Source organism: Mobula birostris, chromosome 8 (assembly GCF_030028105.1).
Source record: "Mobula birostris isolate sMobBir1 chromosome 8, sMobBir1.hap1, whole genome shotgun sequence".
In the NCBI taxonomy this organism is placed as follows: domain Eukaryota; kingdom Metazoa; phylum Chordata; class Chondrichthyes; order Myliobatiformes; family Myliobatidae; genus Mobula; species Mobula birostris.
This window is the reverse complement of record NC_092377.1, coordinates 75,779,663-75,799,213: the sequence shown is the minus strand read 5'-3', so window position 1 is coordinate 75,799,213 and position 19,551 is coordinate 75,779,663. Positions and strand designations below refer to the sequence as shown.

At 41.0% G+C, this 19,551-nt stretch overlaps 1 protein-coding gene across 6 annotated transcripts in view; it reads right to left on the bottom strand.

The window, feature by feature from the left end:
• tasp1 (taspase, threonine aspartase, 1) overlaps window positions 1-19,551 on the bottom strand; it is a 137,601-nt gene that overhangs the window by 37,702 nt on the left and 80,348 nt on the right. For 5 of the 6 annotated variants that reach the window (XM_072265475.1, XM_072265476.1, XM_072265477.1 and 2 more), the window contains 2 exons: window positions 15,143-15,262; window positions 13,591-13,669 (listed from right to left, as the gene is read on the bottom strand). In XM_072265475.1, the coding sequence (XP_072121576.1) occupies window positions 13,591-13,669; window positions 15,143-15,262 (199 nt within the window). The remainder of the gene's footprint in view (window positions 1-13,590; window positions 13,670-15,142; window positions 15,263-19,551) is intronic. The other variant, XM_072265478.1, reaches the window with a different exon arrangement.

Below are 19,551 nucleotides of genomic sequence, written 5' to 3'. Positions count from 1 at the left end.
CTTACCTCAAATCTGCTTTCCCATAGTATCCTCATATCCCTTGATTTCCATAAAAGTCTATAAATGTGCCAATCACAATTATACTAAATAATTGGAGTTGAGAATTCAAAATCTTCCCATTTCAGTCCTAAATGGTCAATCCTTCAGCTCTAAACTAGGCCCTACAGTTTTATTCACTAGACAATTTCTCTACAGCCAAGTGATCAATTTCATTATTTGACAATTTGCCCCATCCTATAATTTAATCTACCGGGCCTAGTTAGCAAAGCTCCCAAAGCAAGTGTATGTGTCTTTATGTATCCAGACTAAAATTCACATAGTAGTCCAGAAAAGGTTTCAGAAAGTCCTGGACAACAACAGCAAGAGGTAAATGCTCTTATATTCCAACCTGTTTGCAATAAAGGCCAATGTGTTATCTAACTTCCCAGCTACTTGCAGTACCTGCATGTTAGATTTAGTTATACAACACACAAACAGATCCTTCAGCCAACCATGTCCATTCAGATCATTAATTGTCCAACCTATGCCAATTTCATTTATCATTTCTTGGTCCATAGCTTTCCACGCCTGGTTAAGTAAAATGCTCATTTAAATACATCTCTGTATTTTTAAAATATCTACTTCCACCACCCAATCAGTCTGTGCATTCCAAAATCCAATCACCCTCTCACTGAAAAAAAATCTGCCTCCCATCCCCTCCAAAACTCTTCCCCTTTTAGCTTGAACACACATCCTCTAGTTTTTGACACCTATGTAATGAGGAAGCATTTCCTACTATTTACTCCATCTATGCCCATCATTGTTTACCTCATTCAGGTCTCCACTCATCCTGCTCCAGTCCAAGAGAAACAAACCCAGCCCACCTCACCTCTCCTCATAGTTAAAATATTCCATCCTAGGCAGCACTCCTGTGAATCTATTCTGTACCGTCTCCAATACAATCGTATCCTTTCTGTAAGTGTGGTCACCAAACGCATACACAGTACTCCAATTGTGGTCTAACCAATATTTAACAAAGGTGCACCCTAACCTCATGGTTCTTACATTTTAATCTCCCAGCTGATGAAGACTAGTATTCCACATTGCTTCCTCACCACCTCAACTACCGGTGCTATGAAGGGATCCTTGGACTTGAAGAACAAAGGATCTTTGATATACATTAATCCCTGGGGCCCTATCATTCTTGTGTATGCTCGATCTTGATAGTCCTCTCAACATATATATTAGCCCACATTAATCAGATTTAAATTCTATCACTTGATCAATATTTTCCTGTAACCTAAGTCTGTCTGCCTCACTATCAACAACATCACCAAGTTTCACACAATGTTTCTGTATTTTGTTTACAACTACATTTGGATGCTACTGGAAAGCACTTATTAGTTCCTTATTTTTTAAACATTCTATGCTTCTTTCCTAAATGAATGCCTCATATTATGCTCTATCTTCCAGCTTTCTGTCTATTTACTTAACCAGCCTATATTCCCTTGCAAACTAATTATATATTATTGCTCCTTCCATGATTCCCTTGTCCATTTGTCCCTCCTGGCATTTCTCTCTGCAAGCGGTCAAAGTATTACACCTGCCTATTCACTTCCTCCCTCATCTCCATTCAAGGCCTCAGTCTGTCCAGGTGAAGCAATACTTGACCTGCAAATCTGCAGGAGCCGTCTCTTGTGTCCGGTGCTCCTGCTGTGGCTTCCTCTACATTGGTGAGACCCATCATAAATTGGGGGACCACTTCATTGAGCACCTCCGTTCCATCTGCCAAAAGTGAAACTTCCCAGTGGCTAAATATTTTAATTGCCATTCCCATTCCTATATGTCAGTCCATGGCTTTCTCTTGTGCCATGATGAGGTCACTGTCAAGGTGGAGGAGCAACACCTTGTATTCCATCTGGGTAGCCTCCAACCTGATAGTATGAATATCGATTTTTCCTTCTGGTATAAAAAATCCCTTCCCCTTTCCCCTTCTTCTATTCCCCACTTTGGCTTCTTACCTTTTTTCACCTGTCATCTCCCCCTGAGTCCCCTCCTCCTACCCTATCACCTATGGTCCACTCTCCTCTCCTATTACATTCCTTCCTTTCCTATTCACCTGGTTTCACTTATCAGCTTCTAGCTATCCTCCTCCCCCGCTCCCCCTTTTTATTCTAGTGTCTTTCCTTTCCAGTCCTGAAGAAGCGTCTCAGCTCAAAACGTTGACTGTTTATTTATATCCCAGGATGCTACTTGACTTGCTAAGCGCCTCCAGTATTTTGTGTGTGTTGCTTTGGATTTCCAGCATCTGCAGAACTAATTATACATCTTCCACCTTATCTCCTTGCCGGTATTATATTGCCATCTAGCTTGTGTGCCTCACATTCAGTCCCGTTATCTTAGTCAATAATCCAATTTATAAATAACTTTACAATTAGCTTGGGTTCCAAGTCCTGGTCCTTCTGGCACGAAGTAACACCTGTCAATCTGAAAATAACTTAAATATTCCTACTCCCTTTGTCCTTTAACCATTCCTCTCTCAATGCTAGTACATGCTTTCCAATTCCAAGAGGCCTTATTCAATCACTCATCTAATACTGTAAGTGAAATAGAGTAGGACGTATTAATAGTAATCAAAGGGAATGGATTCATTGGCAATTTTCAAAAAGAAATTTGAATAGTACTTGATTAAGAAAACTAGAAAACCACAGGAAAAGGATAAGAGGAGAGTGGGGTTTATTGAATGGCTCTTTGAGCAAATATGCACAACAGGATAAATAGCCTGCTTATATGCAATATCATATATGCGATTCTGGTCGTGTCATTGCCTATATATGGTATAGAAAGGGACAAAATTTTATTTTACATTTGCTAGTATACTATCTACTGCTGCAATTACAGGTAAACCATATAAATCATGATCTATTAAGACAAGGGTTCCCCACCTGGGGTCCATGGACCTCTTGCTTAATGGTATTGGCCCATGGCATTGAAAAGGATGGGAACCCCTGCATTATGACAATGTTATCTTGGTAGCAAAATGTCTTCAGTTCTAAACCAAAATCTAACGTATTAGCCAACCAAAAGCATAAGACACAGGGATCTCTGCAAGACATGGGACTATTTGTCAATGTGTCCAAATCTGATTGCAATCATTATTATTCTCATGCAAGGGTTTGGCATTTCCACAAACTTTTGCATAAACCAAGGCGACATACTGATTACTAACAAAGATAAAGACCAATAGTCCCATCAGTGACGCCCGTGAAATTCGAAGTTTAACTGATCACAAAGCAGGAAGTTCTGCCTTCACGAAAGCAACACATCCTTTCCAAGATTTATTTGTAACTAGTAAAGGACTAAATTTTGAAGAGGATTTTAAGGTAGCTCCCATTTTCAGCTAATCAGAGTGATTTTACAATTTTTTTTTACAGTTTTCTTAACAATCAAATTAGTGCCCTTCTAGTCCATTGAAATAGTACCCTCTACTCTTAGGACAGGGGAACATTTGCTCTGGTTTCTGCAAATTTCAAATGGGGGAGGAGTTAAACACCATTACTTCCAGAAAATTATCATAGAAAGTAATGAAATAGGCAATTACTTAACTAGTCATATGCTTATGAAAGGCCTGTGGATGATTGGATTTTACAGATGGAGCTGGTCAAAAAATAAGCCCAAAGAATATGGCTGGTGCTATTTGCCAGATTTAATGCAGACTGTGTTAAAAGAAGGAAACCACATTAATGTTCCAGGATAAAATATATTCAAGTTTACACATGCAGGCAAAGGAGCAGTTAAGATAATCTTTTGCCGAGGATGTTACACACAAGGAGGCTCCCAAGGTTTTAAGTGTACTCAGAATCACTGCAAATTTCAAACGTGGGTCAGCTGGTTCACTGGCCAAAACCTCACCTACTCCTCAACTAACAGGGCTTGTTTACTTTATTAACTTCACTAGATCTATTGTAGAACATAGTACATAGCACAATACAGCAGAGTAAGGGCTCTTCAGTCCACAATGTTTTGCTGACCTATATAAACTTACTCCATGATCAATCTAAACCTTTCCTCCTGCATTTCCCCATAACCTTTCATTCTTCTTACATCAATGTGCCCAGCCAGGAATCTCTAAATGTTCCTATTGAATGCAAAGCTGGGCTGAGAAGTGGTCGATGGAGATCAACCCAGAAAATTGTAAAGAGATTCATTTTGGAAGGTTGAATACAGGATAGAATACAGTCTTAGCAACGTGGAGGAATAGTGCGGTCCATGTATATAAATCCCTCAAAGTTGCCACATAAGTTGAGAGGGCTGTTTAAAAGGCATATGGTGTGTTGGGCTTCATTAGTCAGAGAAATTGAGTTCAAGAGTTGTGAGGTAATGTTTCAGCTCCATAACACCCTGGTTAGACCACACTTAGAATATTGTATTTAGTTATGGTTGCCTCATTATAGGAAGGATATAAATGCTTTAGACTGAATGCAGAGCTGACATTTACTAGGCTGCCTGGACCAGAGAGCATTTATTAGCGAAGGAGGATAAGAGGTGACTTGATAGAGGTGTGCAAGATGATATTAAGCATAGAAAGAGTGGCAAGCCAGAAAATTTTTCCAAGGGCTGAAGTGACTAATCCAAGGAAGCATAATTTTAAGGTGATTGGAGGAAAATATAAAGGGGATGTCAGGTGTAAGATGTTTACACAGAGAATGGTGGTTGCATGAACACCCTGCCAGGGATGTCGTTATTAGGGGCATTTAAATAACATTTATAGAGGCATATCGATGAAAGACAAATGGGGAGTTATGTGGGAAGGTAGGGTTAGATTGTTCTTAGAATAGGGCAGAAGGTCAGCACAACATCATGGACTGAAGAGCCTGTACTGTGCTTTAATGCTGTATGTTCTATGTCCTATGTATCAGCCACTACTACCACCACTGGCAGTGCATTGCATCTACCTACCACTCTGTAAAAATAAAGCCTCTGACATCTCCCCTAAACATTCCTCCTTCAACAGACGTCCTCTGGTATATAGCCCATTGCTGTTCTGTGAATACTCTTCTACAAATCACCTCTCATCCTCCTTCATTCCAAAGAGAAACGTTCCAGCTCATTCAAACTTTCCTCTTACGGCATGTTCTTTAATTCAGGCAGCATCCTATTAAATCTGCTCTGCACCCTCTCTAAAGCTTCCACATCCTTTCTATAATGAGGCAAACAGAACTGAACACAATACTCCAAGTGTGATCTAACCAAAGTTTTATAAAGCTGCAACATTATTCTGTGGCTCTTGAACTCAATCGTCTGTCTAATAAAGGCTATCGTACCATATGCCTTTTTAACCACCCCATCAACTTGAACATAGAACATGGAATAGTACAACACAGTACAGGCCCTTCGGCCCACTATGTTGTGCCGACCCTTAAACCCTGCCTCCCCATATAACCCCCCACCTTAAATTCCTCTATATACCTGTCTAGTAGTCTCTTAAACTTCACTAGTGTATCTGCCTCCACCACTGACTCAGGCAGAGCATCCCACGCACCAACCAATCTCTGAGTAAAAAATCCTTCCTCTAATATCCCCCTTGAACTTTCCACCCCTTATCTTAAAGCCATGTCCTCTTGGATTGAGCAGTGGTGCCCTGGGGAAGAGGCGCTGGCTGTCCACTCTATCTATTCCTCTTAATATCCTGTATACCTCTATCATCTCTCCTCTCCAAAGAGTAAAGCCCTAGCTCCCTTAATCCCTGATCATAATGCATACTCTGTAAACCAGGCAGCATCCTGGTAAATCTCCTCTGTACCCTTTTTCTGCTTCTTTTTCCTCAAAGCCTCTTTATATGTTAGATCTGGCTTTACTCCATGTACTATACTTGCAGTTCTCGCATGACCTTTATCCTCCTCCACCTCACTATCTGCTCTAACACTCTGGTTCCCCTCCCCCTGCAAATCTAGTTTAAACTCCCGGAGCAGCACTAGCAAACCTTCCCGCAAGGATGTTTGTCCCTTCCAGCTCAGGTGCAACCCGTCCCGTCGGAACAGGTCCCACCTTCCCTGGAACAAGGCCGAATTGTCCAGAGATATGAAGCCCTCCCTCCTGCACCAACTCCTTAGCCACGTATTTAGCTGCATTATCTTCCTATTTCTAGCCTCACTAGCATGTGACATGGGTAGCAACCCTGAGATTGCAACCCTGGAGGTCCTGTCCTTCAACTTTGCATCTAACTCCCTAAACTCTCTTTGCAGGACCTCCTCCTCCTTCCTATCCACGTCATTGGTCCCTACATGGATCACGACATCAGGCTGCATCCCCCTCCCTCCTGAGAATACCAAAAACTCGATCTGAGATATCGCGGACCCTGGCACCAGGGAGGCAACAGACCATCCGGAATTCTCGATCTCTCCCACAGAACCTCTTATATGTCCCCCTAACTATCGAATCCCCTGTCACTACTGCTCTCCTCTTTTTCCTCCTTCCCTTCTGAGCTGGGGGTCCAGTCTCGGTGCCAGAGACACAACCACTGCAACTTGTCCCTGGTAGGTCGTCCCCACCAACGGTGTCCAAAACGGTATATTTGTTATTGATGGGAACAGCCACAGGGGTGCTCTGCTCATTCTGTCTATTCCCCTTGTCTCTCCTGACAGTCACACAGCTACCTGCCTCCTGACTTTTAGGGGTGACTGTCTCCCTGAAACTCCTGTCTATTTCTGCCTCTGCCTCACGAATGATCCAAAGTTCATGCAGCTCCAGCTCCAGTTCCCTAACTCGGTTTGTCAGGAGCTGCAGCCGGATGCACCTTTTGCAGGTGTAGTCATCAGGGACAATTGTGCTCGCCCTGACTTCCCACATACTGCAAACAGAGCACTCGGCTGCCCTAACTGCTGCCTGCTTCCACTACCTACTTCTAAGTTAATTAGATTAATTAAAGGAACTTACCCGGCCTTACCTCACTGGGAGCAAGCTCGTCCTCAGCCTCTGCTCGCCAAAGCTTTCCTACTCTGTCACCCGCTCCTACAATGCCCGCTCCGTTAATCTGCTTGCTTTTTAAACTCTCCCGCTGTTCTCACAGGCCTTCACGCGCTTGCGCAGTCGAACTTGTGTGGCAATTTTGAGTAATCTATTGACTGGAACCCAAGGTCCCTCTATTCTTGAACACTGTCAAGAATACTGCTATTAACTTGTACTCCGCCTTCAAGTTTAATCTTCTGAAATGTATCACCACATTTTTCCAGACTGAACTCCATCTGTCACTTCTCTGCCTTTCTCTGCATCCTGTCTATATCTCATTGACAACCTTCCACACAATCCACAACACCACAAACCTTTGTGTCATCTGTAAGCTTACCAATCACCTTTCCAATTCCTCATCCAAGTCATCATATGAAAAAAAAGAGTAAGGTTCCAGAACAGATCCCTGCAGGACACCATTGTTCACTGACCTCCAGGAAGAATACAGTCTATATGCAGTTGGCCCTCCTTATCTGCGAGGGATTGGTTCTGAGACCCCCCCTCCGCGGATACCAAAAAACACAGATGCTCAAGTCCCTTATTTAATCTGTCTCAGTGCGGGTGGACTTCAGGACCCAGGGCAGCACAGGACCTGCTGTCCGCAGTGTTTCTGTTCCGTTGACTTATAATACCTAATGCAATGTGAATGCTATGTAAATAGTTGTTATACTGTATTGTTTAGGGAATAATGACGAAAAAAAAAGTGTGTACATGTTCAGTACAGACGCAACCATCGTAGCTCTTCTGGAAACGCTGATTCTCCCGTGATCTTTAAGTTCTTGAGGCTGTAGCGCTTTACATAGCCAGCCAGCCACCCCTAGCTCTAATACTTCCACGAATTTCAGCTTCTTTCTGCTTTATTGTGCGAATGCTCGATTCGTTCTTACCAACCTTATGGCCCACTTTGGAAAGCGACATGCCACCTTTCAAAAGATCTAATATTTCTAATTTCTCGGTGAGAGATAGCACTTTACATTCCCTCTTAGCCTTTGAGGAATTGCTTTGACCACGTAATTGCTTTTTAGGAGCCATTTTTTCCACAGAAACAAAGTAGCGAACGAACAAGACGTGAGGCAAACAATGCTCGAACGAGTGCTGGAGAGAGAACTTCCGAGTTATCCCGATTCGCGGTTGGTTGAATTCGTACATGTGGAACTCGCGGGTAAGGAGGGCCGACTCTACTACTATTCTCTGCCTTCTATGGGCAAGCAAATTCTAAATTCAAGCAACCAAGTTTCCATGGATCCCATGCCTCATGACTTTCTGGATGAGTCTACAATGGGGAACTGTGTGAACAGCTTAATTAAAATCCATACATACACACTGCTCTACCATCATCAAATTGTTTTGCGAAACTTGAAAACTCAATCAGGCTTGGGAGGCATGCCACCTCACAGAGCTATGCTGACTATCCCAAATAAAACTATGTTTCTCCAAATGCTAGAAAATCCTGTCCCTAAGAATCATCTCCATTAATTTGACCACCACTGACAGAAGACTCATTGGTCTATAAATCCCTGGATTATCCCCATTACCTTTCTTGACCAACTTTTTTCTTGAACCTCAATATGTTGCAGCATATTAGCCAGTTTTACACTGATCTCATATTCAAAGTTTCTCTCCTGTATTCATTAAAGACCTCTTCTACCACTTCTGTCTCCAGCACATTTCTCCCTTCATTCCTGAGCAGTACTACACTCACTCTAGTCATCCTCCAGCACCTTGAGGTCTTCCTTAATCATACTCTTACTAGCCGAGGTCTTCTCATGTCCTCTTCTTGTTCTTCCAAGACCGCTCTTAAACTCTTCCTTGGCTACCTTATAACTCTCAAGAGCCCTGTCTGATTTTGGCTTCTTAAGTATACTTTCTTCTTCCTCCTGACTAAATGTCCCACCTCATGGTTCTTTCATCCTGCCATCCCTTCCTTGTCACAAAGATAAACCTAAGGAAGGAGAAGATGGCAGCGCGACGCAGCACGCGCGGCCATTCTGAATGAATATCGTATGTGTAACTAGGGGCCGTGCACTATCCAGATTTGATCGAGACAGCCGTGAGAAGCACAGTGCGCAGAGGAACATCTGGAGTAACTTCTGAAATGCCTGCTTCACTGCCGCTGCTACTGTGCGATCGAGAATCTCTGGAGACAAAGGCCCCAAATCCTTGGCTTTGTGTATCACCTGCTGCCGGGGCCGGGGTCGAAGCGCTCGGCAGAGATGGTGCTTGGTGTTGAAGGGGTGGGTCAGAGGCTCGGAGTTTTTTGGAAGGACTCGGAGTTGGACTGTGGTCGGATGCTTCCAGGATGCTGCATCGGCAAGTTGGTAGCGCTGAAGATTTACTGTCTGTGTGAGATGATGGGACTTTCGAGAGACTTTGAGACTTTTACTATGCCATGGTCTGTTCTTATCAAATTACGGTATTGCTTTGCACTGTTGTAACTATATGTTATAATTATGTGGTTTTTGTTAGTTTTTAAGTCTGTTTGTCATGTGTTTTTGTGATATCATTCTGGAAAAACATTTTATCATTTCTTAATGCATGCATTACTAAATGACAATAAAAGGGGACTGCGTGTCCTCATAATCATAATAATAATCATCAGAACCCCATACAAGTGCTCTCTTAAGCAACCTCCAAATTTCTGCTGTGTATTTCCTTGAGAACATCTGTTCCCAATTTATGCTCCCAAGTTCCTGCTTAATATGATCATAATTGTTGTGTTTGCTTGCCTGTAACTACAGATGAGACCTGAAGCCAGGAGATGAAACAAAGCTGGAACTCGAAATAACCCTTTATTCACTAAAACCATGCAACTGCAAAAATCTCAAAACTCAACAGTACATCCCAAAGCAGGACTATTTAAATGGCTTATCCAAGAACATTAGAGATGTTGATAGGACAATCAGTAAAAGTCAGCCTGGGATTGGTTATCTGCTGACCAATAGGTGTTGGCTATATTGGCTTGTCATAACACCTCCCCCTTGAAGATGATTACCTGTAAGATTTGAGCCAAGGGTTGCTTTGGATTGCAACAACTGGCTTATGCTGGTGATCAGTCTTCCTAAGTGATTTCAGGCTGTCACTTTCTTGTCACAATGTTGCTTGTGTCTGTGCTGGCATGGGTGGTTGGTTCAATCGGGGTAAATCAAACTCTTCCAGGTGATGCAAGGCCTAGCTCTATGTTCAATGATCTGCCTGATAAACCTTTTGTGCCTTTGGGAACATATACCTGCAAATGGTTGATGTGCAGCACTTTCCCCCTTCATTTGACAATCTGACCTGACACCCAAGGATCTTGCCCACTGCAATACTGTCTGGCCCACACTACTGCTCTGCTCTTGTATGACCTCACCCATCGACCACGTTCTGCATGGCTACCTTGTGCACCTGACCATCTGCTGTTTTGGATGTTGGATGCTGTGGCAGTATTGCATCCAGTACTGCGCACGGTTTTCTTTCCCAAAACTCTTCACCTGGAGCCTTCCCTTGACGTCTAGATGCAGTCTAATTCCATATATCAACAGAAATCTGTTGAGAGCCTCAGCTGATGCTCCTTCCCCTCTTGACTGAAGAAGCGACTGTTTGAAGATATCAATACACCTCTCTGCTTGGCTGTTGGACTCTGGATGATATGGGGATGAGCAGATGTGGATAATCCTGCTGTTCTGGCAGAATGCAGCAAACCACTGTGAACTAAATTGAGTACCACTGTCAGAAACAAGCATTTCTGGCAACTCAAACTGGCTGAAGGTCTGCAGCAGCTGTTGAATGGTAACTTCATACTTCTGACCATTTGGAATAGGTTTCAACTAGGACAAGGTTGCTACACCCGTTAATTGGGCCAGCGAAGTCACTATGTACTCGACTCTGAGGCCATGGTTGTGCATTGGCTCTACTTTGATTCCCAGCAGTCATAGAGCAAAATACACTGCTTGCATATGGATGTGATACCTTCATCTTTGCCTAGTCTGTACACAAAGCTTCTTGCCAGGACTTTCATTCGATTGATACCTAGGTGACCACAGTGCAACTGTTTCAGTACTTTTGGTCAAAGTGCTCATGGAATCACTACTCTGTCTCCAAACATTAAACAGGAGGCCACAGTTCAGAGCGATGTATGACATTGGTAGAAGGGTACAATATCTTCCTCAACCTTGACTGGAGAAACCACACTCATGGACTCAAAGATAAATTTCTCATCAAAGATTTGATAAACTTCAGCTGGGCCACCTCAAATTGAGCTTGCTGTTGTTGTGGAATTGCGTGCAAACATCTGCTGAAATTGCCATGTTGATATAATACAACACCTCGTCAGCAATTTGTTGTGTTTGGTTGCCTGTAACTACTGATAAGACCCAAAGCTGGATCTTTATTTCTGAAAACCACACAACTACACAATCACAAAACTTCCATTCCAAAGCATGACTATTTAAATGGTTTACACAAGAATATTCAAGACGTTGATAGGATAATCAGTGAAAGTCAGTCTGGGATTGGTTTTCAGCTGACCAATAGGCGTTGGTTGTTCCAGCTTGCTGTAATAGTAATTAACTACATTCCCACATTGTCTGTTCCTATCCTTTCCCAAAGCTATATTGAAGTTGTGGTCACCGTCTCTGAAATGCTCACCCACCGAGATGAGCATCCTAGAACCAGTATGGCCTCTCCTTTAGTTGGCCTGTCCACATACTGTGTCACGAATCTTTCCTGGACACACTGAACAAATTCTGCCCATCTAAACATTTTGCACGAAGGAGCTGCCAATCAATATTAGGGAAGTTGAAATCCCCAATGATAATAACCCTGTTATTTTTGCACTTTCCAAAATCTGCCTATTTACCTGATTCCACTGGACAACAAAGATTCTGCTTCCTGAATACTTTAGGTGTATCTTAAGAATTTTGGGCTACTGATCATGAAAATCACTATGAAATTTCCCTATCACGCACCACTTTTTAATAAACATGTTTATTATTTCAATTCATAATTCAAGTCAATTAAAATGTTGTGTATAATGTAAGCTGGAAAGTTTCCTATCTTGTCCAGGCATGCTTGGGCATGCTTAGGCGGCGCGGCTGCTGCATGGCAGGACAGGTTTTAGTAATAATTATTGGGTTCAGGACTCTAAGGATGGAATTTGCTATCACCAGGCACAAAAACTTCTATGAAGGATTTTGATATTTGAGACAGATGCTTCCCAGAATAAATGATGCCATGATTAAGGAAAGCATTTTTGTTGGTCCACAAATCAAACAGGTCATCAATGACAGGCAATTTGAAGAATTTCTAGTGGGACCAGAGGAAATCAGTTGGAAGGCATTCAAGGAAGTTGTTGAAATTTTTCTCGGCATCTAAAGAGCACCAATAGCCGGCTGGTGGCATAGTGGTATCAGTGCCGGACTTCGGAGCGAAGGCTCCCGAGTACGAATCCAGCCTGCTCCCTTGCACGCTTTCCATCCGTGCTGGGTGAGCATCGAGCTAGCAACTCGGCCTCGTAAAAATAAGAAAGCCTGCTAAAAAAAACACCGTCATGACAGCATCCTGATGACTCCACTCGGAGTTAAGGGCTTTCTTCTTCACAGAGCACTGAACTACATGCAGCTGGTTGAAAGCATGCTTCAAGCATATAAAACCATGAAATGTAACATGTCACTAAAGATTCATTTTCTGCATTCCTGTTTAGACATCTTCCCTGCAAATCTTGGTGCTGTTAGTGACGAGCATGGTGAAAGGTTTCACCAGGATATTGCGGTCATGGAGGAAAGATACCAGGGCAACTGGAATCCATCAATGCTGGCAAATTATTGTTGGACACTTAAGCGAGAAGCCTCAGACACTGAGTACAAATGAAAATCATTAACAAAATATTTTTAACTTAGTTGAACTATTGCAAAGCATTAGCACCATTATGCAATTAAACACATTATATTCAATAAGTTAATTTGTTGTTTCTCCAAATTCCTACGTGATACAAGTAGTCTGAAATTATATTTGTGTTCATCTTCAAGCAGTCTATCATAAACAAAAAAAAAATTCTGAGGAAGCAACACTTTTGAAAACATTTGTTGTCCAGTGTTCTCAGTGCCCCTGTTGGTATTGGGGGACCTACAGAATACTCCTAACGGAGTGATACACTACACTACTCATATCCTATCATGTATTAAATACTATTCTATGATCATCCCTGGCTGCCCAGTAAAAGTTTTGCTCTTGTTTATAAATTAATCTTGTCACTTCCTAGGGTACCCCTGTCAAACACCCTAACCCAATCCAGTTCTAATCTATTGTGCAAGCACCTTCATCATCCTTCGCGTTATTTGTAAAACATGTAATCATTTCATATATAGATGCTGGAATATTTCCTAAACAAGCCCTCTGCTTCTTCACAACCTACTTTCAATAGCTTCCTTGGTAGTTTCTCTTTAACTAGCCCTTAGGCTACCACCTTTGAAAGCTCCAATTAGGCCTGCATAGGTCCAATTTTTAAAGTATGATAGTAAAGGCAATGTGAAAGAAAACACACCCACATATGGTGTTCTAATAAATTGAAGCATATCTCTTAAAAAATAGATGGCGTGGAAAAATTTTTGCATATATAGTTAATACCTGATGTACTCACAGCTGTAGAATACACATTTCGGCCACCTGTATTTTCTGCCCAGCAACCGCACCCATATACAGCTGCCTAAAAACAAAATGCAAGCAAGTGTTGGAAACCTATCTTTTTAAACTTCAACAATAAGAGAACTGCTGCAAAAGATGTTCCAAATTTCTTTCAAAATTTATTATTTAATATTAACACTTTTGCAGTGATGTTAAACTAGCATTACCAGCATTCAGACTTTATTCTATTGCTGTGACATCATTTCAAACAGATGTCATTTGGCAAAAGTAACTCAATGGAAGTGCTACACGAATTAATATATTGAACACTGGTTACTACTTTTTATTGATACACATTATGGACACACATGTATGCATTTGTGCTCTCTTTCTCATATATATACACACACACACACACACCTTTAACACATAGTGCATTCCTTACTTCACACCCTTCCTTTTGACCCTTCACACTTCCCTTCCCTGTGGACGGCACAATGGAGCTGCAGGTATGGGTTCGATTTCAACTCTGAAGCTATCTGTATGTAGATTGTCATTCACTGAGACTATGTATGTTTCCCGCAAGTCCTCCAGCTTCCTCACAAACTTTTAAAATAAGCTGGCTGGTAGATAAAATGACTGCTATAAATGACCACTTGTGTAAGAGGCTAATGGGGTAATCAGGTCTGTGTTAATAAGCATGAGTAAGAGAATGGGTTATATGGAACTAAATATGGATAATGGGATTGATGAGATTCTTTTGAAACAACACATTTGATGGGTGGAATGCTTTCCTTATATGTTGAAAGGAAATATGAAATATATGAAACCTGTTCATTTATAAGGTTCTTCCCTCAACCCCACAATCCACATTCCAGGTTCTCTGGCTTTGTTTCTCCACCACCTTCCTCTCTGGCACAACTACTCACATTCCCAACAGTGCAAGTAGGACTTAAAATGTCAGTATTTTGATCTTATTAATACATGCACAATAGATTTTGGATTATCACTCAACACAAAAATAAGATCATTTCCTCAACACAAAAATAAAATAATTTCTATAAAGCAGATTAAATCTAAATTCAAAACTACTTCAAGGAAAAACAACAAAAAAGGGCCATGAAGCATCAGACCAATTCATATCATTACAATATTTATGCAAAAAAGTCAGACAGCATACTAAATTGGAAATACATCATATCATCAAATTTCTGCCATTGCTGGCTCACCGTTTTAAAATATTCTACCTGACAACACTGTGGAAATGCACTCAATAAATATAACATGGCTCTCCCCTACATTCTCAAATGCAGTAAGGCTGGGCAGTAGATGCTTTACTTGTCAGGAATGCTTACATCCCATAAGAGAAAAAGAAAACAGTTGCCAAATGAACAAAGTTTATTCCACATTGTTTTTAATGCATCTGTTCCAATGCTGACAAGGAATATTAATAAACTGTAATTGTATTGGGAATTTATTTCTTGATTGAAACCAATGTAGAACATATGTTTAGCATGTAAATACAAATATCTTACAAATGAAACAAGCTAATTACTTGGCCAACTCTCCCAGGGTGCTTCATTGCTAAGCCTCCACTTGAAACAGCAGCAGCAACATTTCCTTCATGGTCCACCACTACCGCCCCAACAGTATCAAGTGAAGTTGTGACGTTAGTCTAAAAATGAAATAAACATCACTAAATTAATTAGAACTCCTTGAAGCCAAAATTGCATGTTATTAATCCATAGAGGGAAAAAACTGACTTAAAATGGCTTTCAGCAAGTTCTCAGATGATCCAAAGCATTTTACAGCCAATGAAGTACTTAAGTCTTTTTTTTCTGAACTACAGAATTTTAAAATCATATAGGTAGAGTGTATTGTAATTTAATATATGTCCTCTAATATATGGTATTTCCCATCTGTACAGCTCTCAATGAATGTATTGTTGAAGTTCAGCTGAAAATCGTTGAAATAAGGCTTGAACCCATGTCTTGAAGGCAAATACCTGCATAACCATTGAACCAAGAGGTCATTAAGTTGAATTATTCAACTTATTTCAAATGCAGTACAGGTATTCTTTCAAGAAATCACAACAGTTTTTTTTCTCATTTGAGTGAAGGCTTTCACAGCTGGGAAACAGGTGTTTACCTTTGGAACGATAATAAGATTTCTATCTAAATTTCAATACTAAATACTTCTACATCAAGTGCAGAAACACATGAATCTTAAGAAGCCTGGAACATAATTTAATGCTCATTAGTCTTGATATCAAACTTAACAACGTTCTTCAACAGCAATCCTCTAAAGACTTTGTAATCTCTAATACCTAAATGCACAATCTGCTGTCAGCATGAAGCAATGATGCTCACCTCAGAAGAAAGCTACCCTCAGAGGTCCAGCTATCTCTTTGATCCGGGATTATAAAATTCACACAGAGCAAGGCAGTAAGTAACAAGCATGAGGAAATCTGCAGATGTCGGAAATTCAAGCAACACACACAAAAAATGCTGGTGAACGCAGCAGGCCAGGCAGCATCTATAGGAAGAGTCAACATTTCGGGCCGAGACCCTTCGTCAGGACTAACTGAAAGAGATAGTAAGAGATTTAGAAGGGGGAGGGGGAGGGGACATCAGAAATGATAGGAGAAGACAGGAGGGAGAGGGATGGAGCTAAGAGCTAGAAAGTTGATTGGCAAAAGGGATACGAGGCTGGAGAAGGGAGAGGATCATGGGACGGGAAGCCACACTCAGGTTGGAGGAAGAACACCTTATATTCTGTCTGGGTAGCCTCCAACCTGATGGCATGAACACTGACTTCTCTAACTTCCATTAATGCCCCTCCTCCCCTTCTTACCCCATCCCTTATTTATTTATTTATTTATTTATTTACCCATCCACCCTTTTTTCCCCCTCTGTCCCTCTCACTATAACCCCTTGCCCATCCTCTGGGCTTCCCCCCCCCCTTTTTCTTTCTCCCTGGGCCTCCCATCCCATGATCCTCTCCCTTCTCCAGCCTCGTATCCCTTTTGCCAATCAACTTTCCAGCTCTTAGCTCCATCCCTCCCCCTCCTGTCTTCTCCTATCATTTCCGATATCCCCTCCCCCTCCCACTTTCAAATCTCTTATTATTTCTTTCAGTTAGTCCTAACGAAGGGTCTCGTCCTGAAATGTCGACTGTACCTCTTGCTGCGTTCACCAGCAATTTTTGTGCATTGCAAGTAACAAGCATATTTTTCACCTAATATTTCATAATGTGTAAATTAAAAATTGGAACATACATTTAACGTTATGGTGTAGTTTAGCCAAAATAGTAATGATAAAGTTATAAAACTAATTTAATTTTGAAATATTTCTAAGGAAATGACAATGCAGATACATGAATTTAGTATCTCACAATCAATGTAGTCACCTGCCCTGCAATGCACTTCCTGCCCCAACTGTAGAAGAGTCCAGAATTCCCACACTGGCCTCATTGTTTACCTCAGAACCCTCAAAAAAGTGGAAGAAATTCATTCTTAATCCTAGCCTAAAGAGCAGAAAATTCCAGAAGATGAAGTTATCAGCAACATACTTTAGGACTAATGTAGAGGGCTTGGGTATTAGGGAAAATGCAGAAGAGATATGTCAGAATGATTCCAGAGTTTAAGGACCCATTTATAAGAATACAATCGTTTTCCTTAGAATAAAGGAGGGCAAGAGAGAACTGAAACAGGTATGTGAAATCACAAAAGGTCTAGAATATTTTAGACAAAATGTTCCCACTGACAGAGGGGTCACACACCAGAGCATAAAATTAACTGGCAAAACAACCAAACAGAAAAGTGGATAACTTATTTTTATCCCCAGTAAGGGAGTACCTTGGCTGATAGTAGTACAGTGCCAAAGAGTTCCCCAGCCACATCTAGGCTGTGTCAAGGGAGCTCCCAGGCCAATATTGGATTAACTGGCATCTGCCATCTTATCCCATGTAGATAACAGTTTTTACTATATGCCGACTAAAATTAAATGGAAAACAATTAAAATATTTAGAATCTAAGGCAAACTTGCAAATATTTAACTAAAGAGTTATACATTGCTGTTTACATTCAATTATAATGCAGCACAAAGTTCTGTACTACAAGCAGCATGCACATATTCTTTATGGAATGTAGATGAAAGGGCAAAGCAATTGAGTTGTTTATAACAATTAAAGGAGTTGGTTGGGTTGATAGACTGAAATTATTTTCTCTTGGGAGTCTAGAACAGAAGGGCATGGCCTTAATATTAGATTTACACTATTCAGACATAACAGCAGGATATGCTTCCACAAACAAAGGATAGTGCAAGTCTGAAGTTCTTCCTTATCTTCCAGAAAAACAGTATTAAGTAAGGTCATTTGAAAATTTTAAAGTATTGAGATTTATAGATTTTTGTTAGGCATGGATATTAGGGGTAAAATGACCAAAATCAGATCAAACACAAGTCAATCATGATCTAAATGCGTGACAGACCACACAAAGGGCTGAATGACCTACTCATATTCCAATGTTCCTATAATAGTATGATCGGCCTTTCTTATTCAAAATCCAACAGTTGTATAAATTTTCAGAACTTCTTTCAAGATTCCCTTCTTCCTACTAAATTAACAAAAACCCCTTCAAACAAGATAACTTTTGAGCATTTTTTGACAAAAAGAGTGATTTCTGATTGGCTAACTAGTGCTCACTTGTTTTGTTCTTTAAGAAAATAAACTGCAAAGAATATTTTAATGGATTTTGAATTCAGTTCACCAGTTTACCACAGCTAACAAAATAGAACCCATATAATATATTATTAAAGGATTAGTGTGGTGATCTATGTGTGGAACCACAAGAAATAGGCGAGGCCCTAAATGACTATTCCTCGTCTTATTTACCGTGGAGAAGAACATGGAAGCAAGCTGGTTCAGGGGGAGGGAACAGTATATCCTGAACTTCTACAGATGTATCTATCATAGAGAGCATTCTGACAGGCTGCATTGCTGTCTGGTATTGGGGGGTAGGGAGGGGCTACTGCACAGGACCGAAAGAAGCTGCAGAGGGTTGTAAATTTAATCAGTTCTATCTTGGGCACTAGCCTACAACGTACCCAGGACATCTTCAAGGAGCAGTGTCTCAGAAAGTCAGTGTCCATTATTAAGGATTTCCAGCACCCAGGGCATGCCCTTTTCTCACTGTTACCATCAGGCAGGAGGTACAGAAGCCTGAAGGCACAACCTCAAGCAATTCAGGAACAGCTTCTTCCCCTCTGCTGTCTGATTCCTAAATGGACATTGAATCCGTGAACACTACCTCACTTTTTTAATATATATTATTTCTGTTTTTTTGCATGATCTTTAATCTATTCAATTACGTATATTGTAATTGATTTACTTATTTATTATTATTATTTTATATTTTCCCTCTTCTTCTATATTATGTATTGCATTGAACTGCTGCTGCTAAGTTAACAAATTTCACAACACATGCCGGTGATATTAAACCTGATTCTGATATCAATATTACAAAGGAAGTGATTTTGGAGGTATTTTATGATCCACAAAGTTTGACCTAGGATGTTATGGGAAGCTAAAGAGGAGATAGCTTGGGCTTGGCAGAGATTTTTGTATCTTCCTTAGCAACACACCAGTCTTCCAGTGGCTAAATTTGTGCCTTTGTTTGGCATAGATAAAGTGGAAGGTAAATCTTTTCCTCAGGGTAGGCAAGATTAAAACTAGCGGACACAGATTGAGGGTAAGAGAGGAAAGAATTAAAAGGTACCTGAAGGGCATTTTTTTTCCATGCAGCGGGTGGTAAGTATATGCAACAAACTGCCAGAAGTGGTTGAGGTAGGTACAGAACTATCAGTGAAGAAGCACTTGGATAAGTACATGGAGGGCTGGGATTAAGAGGGACATAAACCAAACACATGGAATTGAGATTAGCTGGATGAGCCGAAGGGCCTGTGT